Source organism: Telmatherina bonti (genome assembly GCF_933228915.1).
Source record: "Telmatherina bonti genome assembly, chromosome: 20".
NCBI classification, from domain to species: domain Eukaryota; kingdom Metazoa; phylum Chordata; class Actinopteri; order Atheriniformes; family Telmatherinidae; genus Telmatherina; species Telmatherina bonti.
In genome coordinates, this window is record NC_136618.1 from 3,927,213 (window position 1) to 3,942,470 (window position 15,258).

At 41.7% G+C, this 15,258-nt stretch overlaps 1 protein-coding gene across 1 annotated transcript in view; it reads left to right on the top strand.

Moving 5' to 3' along the window:
• Window positions 1–2,894: 2,894 nt before the first annotated feature.
• pigm (phosphatidylinositol glycan anchor biosynthesis, class M) overlaps window positions 2,895–15,258 on the top strand; it is a gene marked incomplete at its 5' end in the record, with an annotated part of 68,977 nt that continues 56,613 nt past the window's right edge. The window contains 3 exons of the mRNA XM_079259573.1: window positions 2,895–2,899; window positions 3,048–3,456; window positions 3,562–3,840. Coding sequence (XP_079115699.1) covers window positions 2,895–2,899; window positions 3,048–3,456; window positions 3,562–3,840 — 693 coding nt within the window. The remainder of the gene's footprint in view (window positions 2,900–3,047; window positions 3,457–3,561; window positions 3,841–15,258) is intronic.

The following is a 15,258-nucleotide window of genomic DNA, read 5'->3' on the forward strand; positions in this document are numbered from 1 at the left end:
ACAGTATTACAGTCATACAGTATTACATTACTACAGTATTACATTACTACAATATTACAGTCATACAGTATTACATTACCACAGTATTACATTACTACAGTATTAGTCATACAGTATTACATTACTACAGTATTAGTCATACAGTATTACATTACTACAGTATTACAGTCATACAGTATTACATTACTACAAAATTACATTACTAAAGTATTACATTACTACAGTATTACAGTCTTACAGTATTACATTACCACAGTATTACATTACTACAGTATTACATAACCACAGTATTACAGTTATACAGTAATATATTACTACAGTATTACAGTCATACAGTATTACATTACTACAGTATTACAGTCATACAGTAATATATTACTACTGTATTACATTACTAAAGTATTACATTACCACAGTATTACAGTCATACATTATTACATTACTACAGTATTACATTACTACAGTATTACAGTCATACAGTATTACATTACTACAGTATTACAGTCATACCGTATTACATTACTACAGTATTACAGTCATACAGTATTACATTACTACAGTGTTACAGTCATACCATATTACATTACTACAGTATTACAGTCATACAGTATTACATTACCATAGTATTGCAGTCATACAGTATTACATTACTACAGTATTAAAGTCACACAGTATTATATTACAACAGTATTACATTACTACAGTATTACAGTCATACAGTATTACATTACAACAGTATTACAGTCATACAGTATTACATTACTACAGTATTACAGTCATACAGTATTACATTACTACAATATTACATTACTAAAGTATCACATTACTACAGTATTACAGTCATACAGTATTACATTACCACAGTATTACATTACTACAGTATTAAATAACCACAGTATTACAGTTATACAGTAATATATTACTACAGTATTACAGTCATACAGTAATATATTACTACAGCATTACAATCATACAGTGTTACATTACTACAGTATTACATAACTACAGTATTACAGTCATACAGTATTACATTACTACAGTATTACAGTCATACAATAATATATTACTACAGTATTACAATCATACAGTATTACATTACTACAGTATTACAGTCATACAGTATTACATTACTACAGTATTACAATCATACAGTATTACATTACTACAGTATTACATTACTACAGTATTACAGTCATACAGTATTACATTACAACAGTATTACAGTCATACAGTATTACATTACTACAGTATTACAGTCATACAGTATTAGATTACCACAGTATTACAGTCATAAAGTATTAGTCATACAGTATTACATTACAACAGTATTACATTACTACAGTATTACAGTCATACAGTATTACATTACTACAGTATTACAGGCATACAGTATTACATTACTACAGTATTACATTACAACAGTATTACATTACTACAGTATTACAGTTATACAGTAATATATTACTACAGTATTACAGTCATACATTAATATATTACTACAGTATTACAGTCATACAGTATTACATTACTACAGTATTACAGTCAGACAGTATTACATTACTACAGTATTACATTACTACAGTATTACAGTCATACAGTATTATATTACTACAGTATTACAGTCATACAGTATTACATTACTACAGTATTACAGTCATACAGTATTACATTACTACAGTATTACATTACTACAGTATTACAGTCATACAGTATTACATTACTACAGTATTACAGTCATACAGTATTACATTACTACAGTATTACATTACTACAATATTACAGTCATACAGTATTACATTACCACAGTATTACATTACTACAGTATTAGTCATACAGTATTACATTACTACAGTATTAGTCATACAGTATTACAATACTACAGTATTACAGTCATACAGTATTACATTACTACAAAATTACATTACTAAAGTATTACATTACTACAGTATTACAGTCTTACAGTATTACATTACCACAGTATTACATTACTACAGTATTACATAACCACAGTATTACAGTTATACAGTAATATATTACTACAGTATTACAATCATACAGTATTACATTACTACTGTATTACATTACTACAGTATTACAGTCATACAGTATTACATTACTACAGTATTACAGTCATACAGTATTACATTACTACAGTATTACAATCATACAGTATTACATAACTACAGTATTACATTACTACAGTATTACAGTCATACAGTATTACATTACAACAGTATTACAGTCATACAGTATTACATTACTACAGTATTCCAGTCATACAGTATTACAGTCATACAGTATTACATTACAACAGTATTACATTACTACAGTATTACAGTCATACAGTATTACATTACTACAGTATTACAGTCATACAGTATTACATTACTACAGTATTACATTACAACAGTATTACATAACAACAGTATTACAGTTATACAGTAATATATTACTACAGTATTACAGTCATACAGTGATATATTACTACAGTATTACAGTCATACAGTATTACATTACTACAGTATTACAGTCATACCGTATTATATCACCACAGTATTACAGTCATACATTACATTACTACAATATTACTTTACTACAGTATTACAGTCATACAGTATTACATTACTACAGTATTACATTACTACAGTATTACAGTCATACAGTATTATATTACCACAGTATTATAGTCATACATTATTACATTACTAAAATATTACTTTACTACAGTATTACAGTCATACAGTATTACATTACTGCAGTATTACATTACTACAGTATTACAGTCATACAGTATTACATTACTGCAGTATTACATTACTACAGTATTACAGTCATACAGTATTACAGTCATACAGTATTACATTACTACAGTATTACTTTTTTTTTGTGACGTAATGCTGTAGGCAAGTAGTGAGGTTGAGACGGCGGAGTCCCACTAGGCAAACGTAAACTATTCATTCATTCATTTATTAATGTGTGCCTTTTGCCAAATTAATCTGAAATTAATTTGAACATTCTCCTAAGTAGGTAAATAGTGTCTCTTTAAGGTGCATTCTGGAGCACAACGAGGAAGATTTGGCCAGCCTGACGGACTTCATAGATCAGTGTTTCGACAGAGTTGTCATGGGGAAGCCAAAGCAAACATCGACCCCAGCCGCATCATCTCAGGCTAAAAGACAGCGGAATGAGGATTCATCCGGAGACATTTCGTCGCCAGGGAACGACACAACCGATGTTCTTATTTCTATCGATAAAAAGCTCAGTAGTTTCGATGCGCGCCTGAGCCTGGTGGAGATTCTCCACAAAGAGTTTCAGGCCTTGCGGGAATCACTGGAATTCAGCCAGAAGCAAGTGGAAACACTGGCCACAGAAAACGCGGTCCTCAGAGAGTCGGTTAAATCCCTCACCGAGGGATTGACCAGAGTCTCCGAGGAGAACAAGAAGATGAAGGAAGCGGTGCTGGATCTGCAAGCCAGAAGCATGAGGGACAACTTGGTGTTTGCAGGGATTCCAGAACAAGCAGATGAAGACCCCGAAACCACGGTTAAAAACTTCATCCAGACTCATCTAAAGCTCCCGGAAGAAACGGTGGGGAACATCGCCTTTCACCGAGTTCACCGTCTGGGCGGAAGGAAACCCGGAGCCGGCCGGCCACGGCCCATCGTAGCCAAGTTTGTTAACTACAAACAAAAGGAGCAGGTGAAGAGTCAGGGTCGTGAACTTCAGGACCTCCATTATGCAGTTAATGACCAGTTTCCAAGAGAGATCCTGGATCGGCGGAGAGTCCTGTTCCCCATCAGGAGGAAATCCATCGCCGAAGGAGCTCGCGCTGTCATCGCCGTGGATAAATTATTTATCAATGGACAGTTGTACCGCGACCCAAACATCACTCCGTGGCTCTACTGACTTGTTGGTATGTTCCTTAATAATCTTAAATCTTAAATAAGTTATGCCATATTTGTAATACTGTGGTTTCAAAATAATTATCAGTATTTTCTCCACCCGTCTCTGCTACACCGTTCTCGTCACGGATGTTTCTTTTACATTATTTTCTTCCTTTGGCACGGTCACTTTTTTCTCTTCTCACTTTTCTTTGTTTGAACCCTTTCACTTTTATCAGTAATGTCACCTACTTCTCTATTTGTTTCATGGCGCACGCACAAGATTAAACATCGGACACAACATTATGCATGATTCACACATACACACACAGTTCAGTATGAGGAAAGCACACATAGAGACACTTAACGCGCAGATCCAGGTACCGCACACAGCTGACAGGCGCACAAGCAGCGGGTTACACACAGACACACGCTGTGGTAATATGCACATAACCTCCATCTCTGCTGGTTTATGGATACACTGAGGTTTGTCTTCTGGAATGTGCGTGGAGCTGGTACAAGAGAAAAGAGGTTAAAAATTCTTAATCGGATGCATGAAATGAAGGCAGACATCGTTCTCCTGCAGGAGACTCATTTATCTAATTCAACAATAAATCTTTCAACGTTTCCACATGTTTACTCAGCTTGCTATAATTCCAGACAAAGAGGAGCAGCCACTCTTATTAATAAAAGGTTAAAATTTGACATTGATCAAACAATCACAGATCCAGAAGGCAGATTTTTAATAGTTACATTATCTATTCAAAATGTTAAGTTAACTATTGCAAATGTTTATGGCCCAAATGTTGATGACTCCTCCTTTTTTCACTCCCTCTTTACTTCGCTCTATGATCACTTAGATAACACAATCATTGTAGCAGGGGACTTAAATGTTATTCTTGACAAATACAGTTCATCAGGGAAGCATCGAGGTTGGAAATCAGCTGAAACGGTAAAACAGTACATGAAGGATTTTGGTCTTTGCGATGCATGGCGTTCTCATCACCCGACACAGAGAGAATACACTTTCTTCTCTGCAGTTCACCATACCTATTCTAGACTAGACTACTTCCTAATCAGCACTTCACTCATGAGTGACATATCAGAGATAAAGATCCATCCCATAATCATCAGTGATCATGCACCTGTATCATTAACCCTTAGAAGTAAAAACTGTAAGCCAGCCACTAGAAACTGGAGATTTAATACATCATTACTTACAGATTCTGAGTTTATCAGTTACTTTAAAAGAGAATGGTCCTCATATCTAGAAAACAATAACAGACCAGAAACTTCAGCGTGTGTTCTGTGGGAAGCAGGAAAAGCAGTAATGAGAGGGAAAATAATATCCTTCTCTTCCCATAAGAAAAAGAAGGAAACTTTGAGAACATCAGGATTAGAACACAGAATTAAATCACTAGAGGAAGCTTACCATGTCTCCCCAGAAGAACACACACTGAATGGTATTAGAAAAGCCAAATTAGAACTTAATGAAATAATAGATAAAAGAACACAATTCATGGTGCAAAGACTTCGATTGGACAATTTTGAACATGGTAAGAAATCTGGAAAGTTCCTGGCTAACCAACTAAAGGCAAATAAGGAGAAAACAACAATTTCCTCTATAAAAGATTCAGAAGGAAATATCAGCCATGATCCTGACATGATAAACAATACTTTCAAAGAATTTTACAAAGCATTATATTCATCACAAATAAATCCAACAGATGAGAATATTAACTAATTTCTTAGCAGCATCAATCTTCCTAAAATAAATCAGGAAAATAAAATGGCTCTAGATTCACCTATTTCAGTTCATGAGCTCCATGAAGCTCTCCACCGTATGCCAAATAATAAAGCACCGGGTCCAGATGGTTATCCAGCTGAATTCTACAAAGAATTCTGGACCACACTGGCTCCAACCTTTTACTGCATGGTATTAGAAATAAAGGAAAAGCAAAAAATACCCTCCAATATGAACTTGGCGAATATTTCAGTCCTATTAAAACCAGGAAAGGACCCTACACTCCCATCCAGTTATCGTCCAATTTCATTAATAAACGTAGATCTCAAAATAATCAGCAAAGCTCTAGCCAGAAGGATAGAGAAAATAACCCCTTCCATTATTCACGCTGATCAAACAGGCTTTATAAAAGGTAGACATTCCTACACTAACATGCGCAGATTAATTAACATAATAGATTATTCAACTCTACACAATCTGAGGTCCACAGTTATTTCTTTAGATGCAGAAAAAGCATTTGACCGTGTAAACTGGAAACTTTTATTTGCAACTTTAAAAGAATTTGGGTTTGGGTCATCATTTATTGACTGGATAAAAATATTATACAACAACCCAAATGCATGTGTGAAGACTAATGACAAAACTTCTCCAAACTTCTGCTTCCAGAGAGGCACCAGACAGGGCTGCCCACTTTCTCCATCACTCTTTGCCATTTTTATCGAACCCCTGGCAGCTGCCATAAGACAAAACCCAGAAATCAAAGGAATTCAAGCTAAAAATATTGAACATAAAATTAGTCTTTACGCAGATGATGTTTTACTTTTCCTTCACAACTCACAAACTCACAACTCACAACTCACAAGACTACAGCAATGCCCATTAACTGTGACTTTAAAAACATATCTAACACCACTATACAGTCAGGAAATATTAGTTATTTAGGTATAATAATCTCTCCCAGACTAACCGAACTAATAAAGTTAAATCATGATCAGCTAATAAAAACAGTAGAGGATGACCTCTCAAGGTGGAACCGCTTGCCCATATCACTTATGGGGAGGGTTTCCACTGTTAAAATGATGGTTTTACCAAAATGGTTCCCATCAGACCATCCTCCACTTGGTTTAAATCACTAGACTCCCACATATCCAGATTTCTCTGGAAAAACAAGCCATCCCGCATTAGTCTAAAAACTTTACAACAGACCAAAGACAGAGGTGGGTTGGACCTGCCAAATTTTAATCAATATTTCTTATGTAACAGGCTGCAATGCATCTCCAAGTGGCTTAATCCAAGTTCTTTGGATGAGCCATGGCTGGATGTTGAGCAAGCATTGTGTGAGGATTTAGTCATCTCTGATTTACCATTCATCAGCTCAACTGTCAAGTCATATAAGTGTTTCAAAAGCATTAACATCAGCTCCAGTTTAACGGCTTGGTGGGAATTCCTGAAAGTAACCAAGTCTGCGCTTATTCCATGTAAGCTCACACCCATCTGGAACAATCCTGACATCCTGCAAAACAGAAAGATGATAAACTTCCCTCGGTGGAAGAATAAAGGAGTAAAGCAGTTAGAACATATAGTAGAAAATGGAAACTTTCTGCCATTTGATGCAATTTCTTCACGGTATGAATTCAGCAGCACCAAATTCTTAGAATACCACCAACTTAAATCTATTATAAGTAAGAAATACACCACTGATCAACTAAACTTACAGTTACCTATAAGGGTTGCAGAATTCTTAAATCTTAAGGCCCCGAAGCTACTATCCAAAATATACAGATTACTATTGAAGCTAGAAGATTCCATCTCTCTCCCAACTTCTAAATGGGAAGCAGACTTATCCAGTAACTTCAATCAAAATGAATGGTCACAAATCTGCTCAAAATGACTAAGAATTCAAGCATGCAATTAATACAATTCAAAATTCTACACAGAACTCATTATACGGGACACAGGATGTTCAAGATGGGTCTGTTACACTCACATATCTGTTCACACTGTACTGACAACATGATTGACAGCTACTACCATGCCTTATGGTCTTGTCCACCTGTCCAGAGATTCTGGCTCCAGGTATGTAAAGATCTGTCAGACTGGTTTAAATGTAATATCCCTGCAAACCCCAAACTGGGCCTATTGAGTCACTTAGGTGAAAATAACAGGGTTTAATTTAGCAAAACCAATCCTCAGCAGCCTGTGCATTGCAAAGAAAACTATCCTTGTGAACTGGAAAAGCAAACAGAATCTGTGTATCCAGCAGTTTAGAAATCTGTTATTAGATTACATCAGCATGGAAATGATGTCTGCCTCCTCAAAGGATCAGTCAGTTGGATTTCACTCTCTCTGGTCTCCTGTGATCAGCTCCATCACTTAGTGTAGGGGGGGGGGGGGGTGTGACCTCATCCCGCTCGGGGCTGGGGAGTGGCTGGGTGCCTCAGGTGGCTGTGGGTCTGGGGTGGACCCCTGGACGGGGATCTTGGCTGCTTCATTACTGGGGGGGCTAGGTTTCCAGACCTGGCGGGAGGCCGTGGGTTGATCAATGGTTGGAGTTGCCTTTTGGCGGTGGGGCGAGGTCGCTGGCGGGGGCTGGATCGGCAGGTATTGGCTCCGTGACGGGTGGCCGTGCCGCTGTGGGGTGGGCCGGGTGCGGGTCCTGGGCTCCGGTGCCCGGGGCTGTCCCCTGCTTCTCTGCCGTGGGGGGGTTGGGCTGACCTGGACCTGCCGCTGCAGTGGGGGCGGGTCCGTGCCCTGGTGCCCGGCAGAGGGACCCGGGCCCAAGATAGTTGAGGATGGGGGGGTGCCTGTGTATATATGGGGTGTGTATGGAGGAGTGTAGTGGTACATGAATGTATGGGGGGTAGGGGTGCGTGTATGTGGGAGTGTGTTGAGGCATGTATGTGTGGGGGTGTACGTATGAGGGAGTGCGGGGGTGTATATGCGGGGTGTGTATAGAGGATTGTAGCGGTACATGAAGGTATAGGGGGTGAGGGGTGTGTGTATGGGGGAGTGTGTGAGGGGTGTTGGGGTGGAGGTTTAGGGGACTGTGATAGTACATGAGTGTGTGGGGTGTAGGAGGTGTGTGGTGGTTTATATGTGGGGGGTTTATGGGGAGTGTAGTGGAGCATGAGTTTGTGGGGGGGTAGGGTTGTGTGTAAGGGGGAGTGTGTTAGGGCATGTAGGTGTGGGGGTGGAGGTTTTGGGGCGTGTGATAGTACATGATTGTGTGGGGGGTTGGGGTTGTGAATGAGGGAGTGGGTGGTGTGTGTGTGTGTGTGTGTGTGTGTGTGTGTGGGAGGGGGTAAGGGCTTGTGTGTGGATAATCTGGTGTTAAATGCATGGGAGGTAGGGGTGTGTATATAGAGGAGTGTTGAGATGCATGTGTATGGGGGGTAGTGGTCCGTGTGTAGGGGGGAGTGGGGGGGGGTGCATGTGTATGTAGGTGTATAGGGGGGTGAAGGGTCATGATTAGGAAGGGGGGAGGACTTCAGTGAGAGAAGTGGGGAGTTGTGGTGGTTTGTTCTAGGGTAGGTAGAATGAGAAGGGGTGTTTTGTGGTGGTGGTGGTGTTGGGGGGGGGGGGGGGGGAAGTGGGATGTAGGAGGTGGACTAATCTTTTGGCCGTGTATCTGTTAGAATGGGTGTGTATGTGTATAGATGTATGTGTGGGTCTGTAGGTGTGTGTGTGGGTCTGTAGGTGTGTGTGTGTGTGTGTGTGTAGATGTGTGTGTATACCAGGCTGATGGTGAGGGGGTGTGAATGTGTTGGTGTGTAAAGGAGGAGGGAATGCAACGTGTCTCTGGGTGGGGGCGTCTCCTAGGGGTGTGGGGGCGGTGGGCCCTTGGTCTGTCTCTCCTTCTCCCGCCCCTCCTCTTCTTTGCCCCCCCCCTACTTCTGCATGTGGTTCGTTGGGGCCTTCTGGGGCCGGTGGCGGCTCCTTTATTGGTGTTGCTGAGGGCCCTGGTTGTTGGGGCAGCTGCCCTTGGCCTGTCCTGGCCTTCGGGGGCCCCGGGAATGGGGGACGTGCCTCGTGCCGCAGGTGGCTCATCTTCTTGAGGGAGGGGCGCTTCCCTCGGGACCTAAATCCCCGGACCCCCCTCCTTCCCTTCTTCCAGCACACAGGCAGGGCGTTGGGAGGTGGACACGTTGATCTGGATGGTGAGAGAGGCCATCAAGGTGGTCTCCATCGCTGCACCCAGCATCGGTTCACCTCCCAGTTTTAATTACACTTAGTCAACATAACACAAAAAACACACACTGACAACACATGGACATACTTTGGGGGGCGGGCCATGCAGTGTGCGGTGGGCGGGGCTGCTTTGGTGGTCCCGCTCCCAACATGATGTGGTTACTTCTTCCCAATTTTTGAATTTGTCGGGGGGTTTGGGCGGGGGAGTGGTGCTGTTCAGGGGGCCTGGGTCTGGGCTGGCCTGGCGGGGGTGGGACTGCTGCTGGCCCTGGGTGGTGCTGGATCGGCTGCATGTGTGGAGTGGTGGGGGGGCGTTGACAGGGGTGGGGGGTAGTTGTGGGGCCCTGATCGGGGCCCCCCTATCCCCTGCTCCCCCGGGGGTATCTCACAGGGGACACGTTGGGAAAGAAAGGTGAGGGCGTGCATGAGCCAATGGATGAAGTGGTGACTGAATGTTAGGGTAGAGGGGGGGTGGGGGGGTCAGGGTGTAAGAATTTAGGAAAGTGGATGGCCGCTGGGATAGGAGGAAGGGGGGGTGTATGCAGATGGGTGGGGGTGTGTATGTGGGGTTATGTTGGTGGTACAGGGAAGTGATGGGGTGGGTGTACAATGAGGAGTGTGAATGTGGATAGAGGGGTGTAGGGAGGTGTGTGTGTAGAGTGGGGTGTGTGTGTATGGAAGAATGGGTGATTATAGAGGGAGCAGGGATGTGTGTGTGAGGGGGTGTGTGTGTATAAAGAACGGGGGTAGGAGAGTGTGAGTTTGAGCGTGTGTCAGAGAATGGGTGTATAGGGTGTGTTTAAGGAGGAAGTGTGGATCCGTGTGGGTGGGGGTAGGTGGGTGGGTGCATGTGTGCGTGTGTGTGTGTGTGTGTGTGTGTGTGTGCACATGTGTGTGCGTGTGTGTGTGTGTGTGCACATGTGTGTGCGTATGTGTGTGCGTGTGTGTGTGTGTGTGCGTGCATGGTGGGGGTCTTGGTGCTCGGGGTGCGGCCTGGGGATCCCGGCCCTCCGTCGGTGTGGGCTGGGCCCTCTGCCTGCGGGGGTGGGGGGCCCGCGCTCTGTCTCCCTGGGGGGCCGGTGCCCGGCGGGGCCGGTCCTCGCTGGTCCGGGCCTGCTGGGGCCTGTTCCCCCTGACTGCGGGGGTCTCTGGCTGGGACCCCCCTCTGCCTCCTCCTGGGTCGGTGCATGGCTGGCTCCGGGGGGGGGGCGGTTGGGGGCTGCGCCTGGGGATGGCTGCCGATGGTCTGGGTCTCGGGGGTCCTCCTGGCGTGCCTCTTGCCTTTGTGTGGGAGGGGTCACACTGGCATGATCTTCTCTGAACACGTTCCACTCTGCATGTTCTGCATGTGACACAGTCACCGAGTCGTCTGCAGGTTTATTCACTAACAGCAGCTGGTTTTCTCATTTCTCTTTGTTTCTCATTTATATTTAACTTTTTACATTCATAGTTTAGTTACTATCATCTAAAGTTGGCTTGTATGTGTATGTATATGTGTTAATACTGGCAAGTGCGTATATGTTTGTACGTATGTATGTGTGTGTGTGCATAGAGGTGTTTGTGTATATGTGTATGTGTACATATGTATATATATGTGTGTGTATATATATATATATATATATATATATATATATATGTGTGTGTGTGTGTATGTATGTGTGTGTATGTATGTGTGTATATGTATGTGTGTGTATGTATGTGTGTATATGTATGTGTGTGTATGTATGTGTGTATATGTATGTGTGTGCCTGTATGTGTGTGTATGTATGTGTGTGTATGTATGTGTGTGCCTGTATGTGTGTATGTATACATCTGTTGGTTGTTTTCTTTCTTTTTGTTTTTGGGTTATTTTTTAGTTTGTTCCCTCTCCCTTTTCTCTCCCTTTATCTCTTTCACTTGTCCTCTCTGGTCCAGCAGTACAAACTCTACAATTCAAACAACAATACAAAATAAATATAGAAATAAAATAAAAATTCAGAAAGTCAAGGGGATCATTATATCTATAAAGCTTCCCTTGGCAGAGAAAATTTGCTCAGCAGAACACAGCAGTACTAGAATCCTACAGTACTGGTACCACAATGTTTTTTCGTCTTTTTTTTTGTTGTTTTTTTTTGTTACAGTATTACAGTAATAGTGCTAAACTACACTTTTGCAATACTACAGTATTAATTCAATTCAGTTTTATTTGTATAGTGCCACTTCACCACCATGTTGTCACAGGTTTACATCCACATCATTTCAGGCCAATTCATACATGTCCTATAATAGAAATCAACTGATTGCATCGAGTCATGACTTGGATCCAATCCTCTATCCTGAGCTGCACGAGGCGACAGTGGGAAGGAAAAAGTTTTTAACTAACTACACAAAACTATAAGAATCATGGAAAAGGAAGGTTTTCAGCTCCATCTTAAAGGTGTGGAGGGATTCTGCCTCCTGAACCCACGGTGGGAGCTGGTTCCATCAGAGAGGAGCCTGATGGCTAAAGGCCCTTCCTCCCATAGTACTCTTAGAGACTCTGGGAACCACCAGTAAACCTGCAGTCTGAGAGCCAAGTGCTCTATTTGGAATATATGGAACTATAAGATCTTTTATGTCCAATGGAGCTTGGTCATGGAGAGCTTTATATGTGAGGAGAAGAATTTTAAACTTTATCCTGGATTTAACAGGGAGCCAGTGTAGAGAGGCTAAAACTGGTGAAATATGATCTCTCCTGCTAGTCCTCATCAGAACCCTCGCTGCAGCATTTTGGATCAGATGGAGACTTTTCAGGGCATATTTGGGACAACCCATAAATAAGGAATTGCAGTAATCCAGTCTGGAAGTAATAAAGGCATGGACTCATTTTTCTGCATCTTTCTGAGACAAGATGCTCCTAATTTATGCAATATTACGCAGGTGGAAGAAGGCGGTTCTAGAAACCTGTTTTACATGTGAGCTAAAAGACAAGTCCTGGTCAATAATGACTCCAAGATTCCTCACAGTGGAACTGGAGGCCAAATTAATGCCATCCAGATTAATTACATAACTGGATAATTTAGTTCTTAGTTTTTCAGGCTTGAAGATAACGACCTCTGTCTTGTCTGAGTTTAAAAGGAGAAAATTCAGAGTCATCCAGGTCTTGATGTCTGTAAGACATCTTTGTAATCTAAGAAACTGATTGGTTTCATCTGGTTTCATGGAAAGGTAGATCTGAGTGTCATCCGCATAGCAATGAACATTTATACCATGCTGCCTGATGATATTTCCTAAGGGAAGCATGTATAATGTGAAAAGTATTGGTCCAAGTACAGAACCCTGAGGAACTCCATGACTTACCCTGGTGTGCGAGGAAGACTCATCATTTACATTTACAAACTGAAATCTATCAGATAAATCTGACTGGAACCAGTCTAATGCGGTCCCTTTAATCCCAATAACATGTTCCAGCCTCTGTAGCAGAATATTGTGATCAATGGTGTCGAATGCAGAACTGAGATCTAAAAGAATGAGTCCAGACAGAAGTCCTTTATCTGAGGCCATGAGAAGATCATTAGACTTTCACCAGTGCTGTCTCTGTGCTATGATGAGCTCTAAATCCTGACTGGAACTCTTCAGATTGTTTCTGCTCAGATAGGAACATAGTTGGGTTGAAACTGTTTTCTCCAGAATTTTAGACCAGAAGGGGAGATTAGATATTGGTCTATAATTAGCTAAAACTCCTGGATCCAGAGTTGGTTTTTTAAGCAACGGTTTGATTACAGTCTTAACATATTGAGGTACATATCCTATTAATAGAGATGTATTGATCAGGTCCAGTACAGATGTATTGATTCGGAAACATATTTCCTTGAATAATCTGGTTGGGATGGGGTCTAAAACACAGGCTGAAGGTTTAGATGAAGCTATTATGTTGGTTAACTCGGAGAGCTGTACAGGCAAGAAACGGTCCAAATGACAATCAGCTTCTAAAGACGTCTCTAAGGCTGCTGCAGATGAAATAACATTAGTAGGTTATTACATATATTATTGTTAAGGTTATTGCTGATTTCCTTCCTGATAGAAACTATTTTGTTTACAAAGAAACTCATAAAGTCGTCACAGCTGAGGTTGAAAGGAATAGATGGCTCAACGGCACTATGGCTCTTAGTCGGTCTGGTTCCAGTGCTGAAGAGAAACCTGGGGTTGTTCTTCTTCTCCTCTATCAATGATGAATAATAAGCTGTTCTAGCCACATGCAAGGCTTTTTATACACTATTAAACTTTCTTTCCAGACTATGCGACACTCTTCTAAGCCAGATGAACGCCATTTTCTTTCCAAACGTCCTGATGTCGGTTTTAAAGCTTGAAACTGGGAATTAAACCACCGGCCCGCTTCTTCTGACTGGTTCTCTTCTTCTTTAGAGGAGCAACATTATCTAGTGTTATACGCATTAAAGCTGTCATTCTAGCAACACATTCATGGACCTGTGTTGGAGTAAAGCTCGGATGGGTGTTTCCTGTCAGGTTAACACATGGTGTTGGAGGAAATACTGCTGAAATAGACTTCTTATATTTGTTAACAACACTATCTGACAAACATCGACTGTAATGAGTTTTCTTCTCAGCCCTTGTGTAGTCAAGTGAAGTAAAATTATTAAATATGATCAGAACAGGGTTATGAGGAAAAACTGTTAGTTGATCACTTTTGATGCCACATGTCAGAAGAAGATCCAGAGTGTGACGATGAGAATGAGTCGGTCTGTGGACATTTTGGGAAAATCCAATTGAACTTAATATAGAGTTAAAGGCAATGTTTAAACTGTCATGTTCATCATCAAGATGAATGTTAAAATCCCCCAGAACAATAACTTTATCAGTATTCAGCACTAAGTCTGATAAGAGGTCTGAGAAGTCAGTTAGGAACTGTGAGGAAGATCCAGGTGGGACGGTAGACTACTACTAGGAGAAGTGGCTTCTCTCATTTCCATCTTGGGTGGGATAGACTAAGAGTCAGGTGTTCAACGCTATTGGAACTATTTAGGACTAATCAATAGTTCTGATTTAAAGATAGCTGCCACACCTCCTCCTCGACCTGTAGTTCTGGGAACATGAACATTTAGACAATCTGGTGGAGTCGATTCATTAATACTAACATGATCCTCCTGCTGCAGCAGGTTTCCTTAAGACAGAATAGATCAATATGATGATCAGTAATCAGGTCATTGATTAACAGAGACTTCGACACAAGAGATCTGATATTCAATAAACCGCATTTAATGGTTTTATTATGGGTTTTGGGGGGGGGGGGGGGGGGGGGGGGCGGGCACATACCATCATTATGGGTTGTGGGGAGGGGGGGGGGGGGGGCACATACCATCATTATGGGTTGTGGGGAGGGGGGGGGGGGGGGGGGGGGGGGCACATACCATCATTATGGGTTGTGGGGAGGGGGGGCACATACCATCATTATGGGTTGTGGGGGGG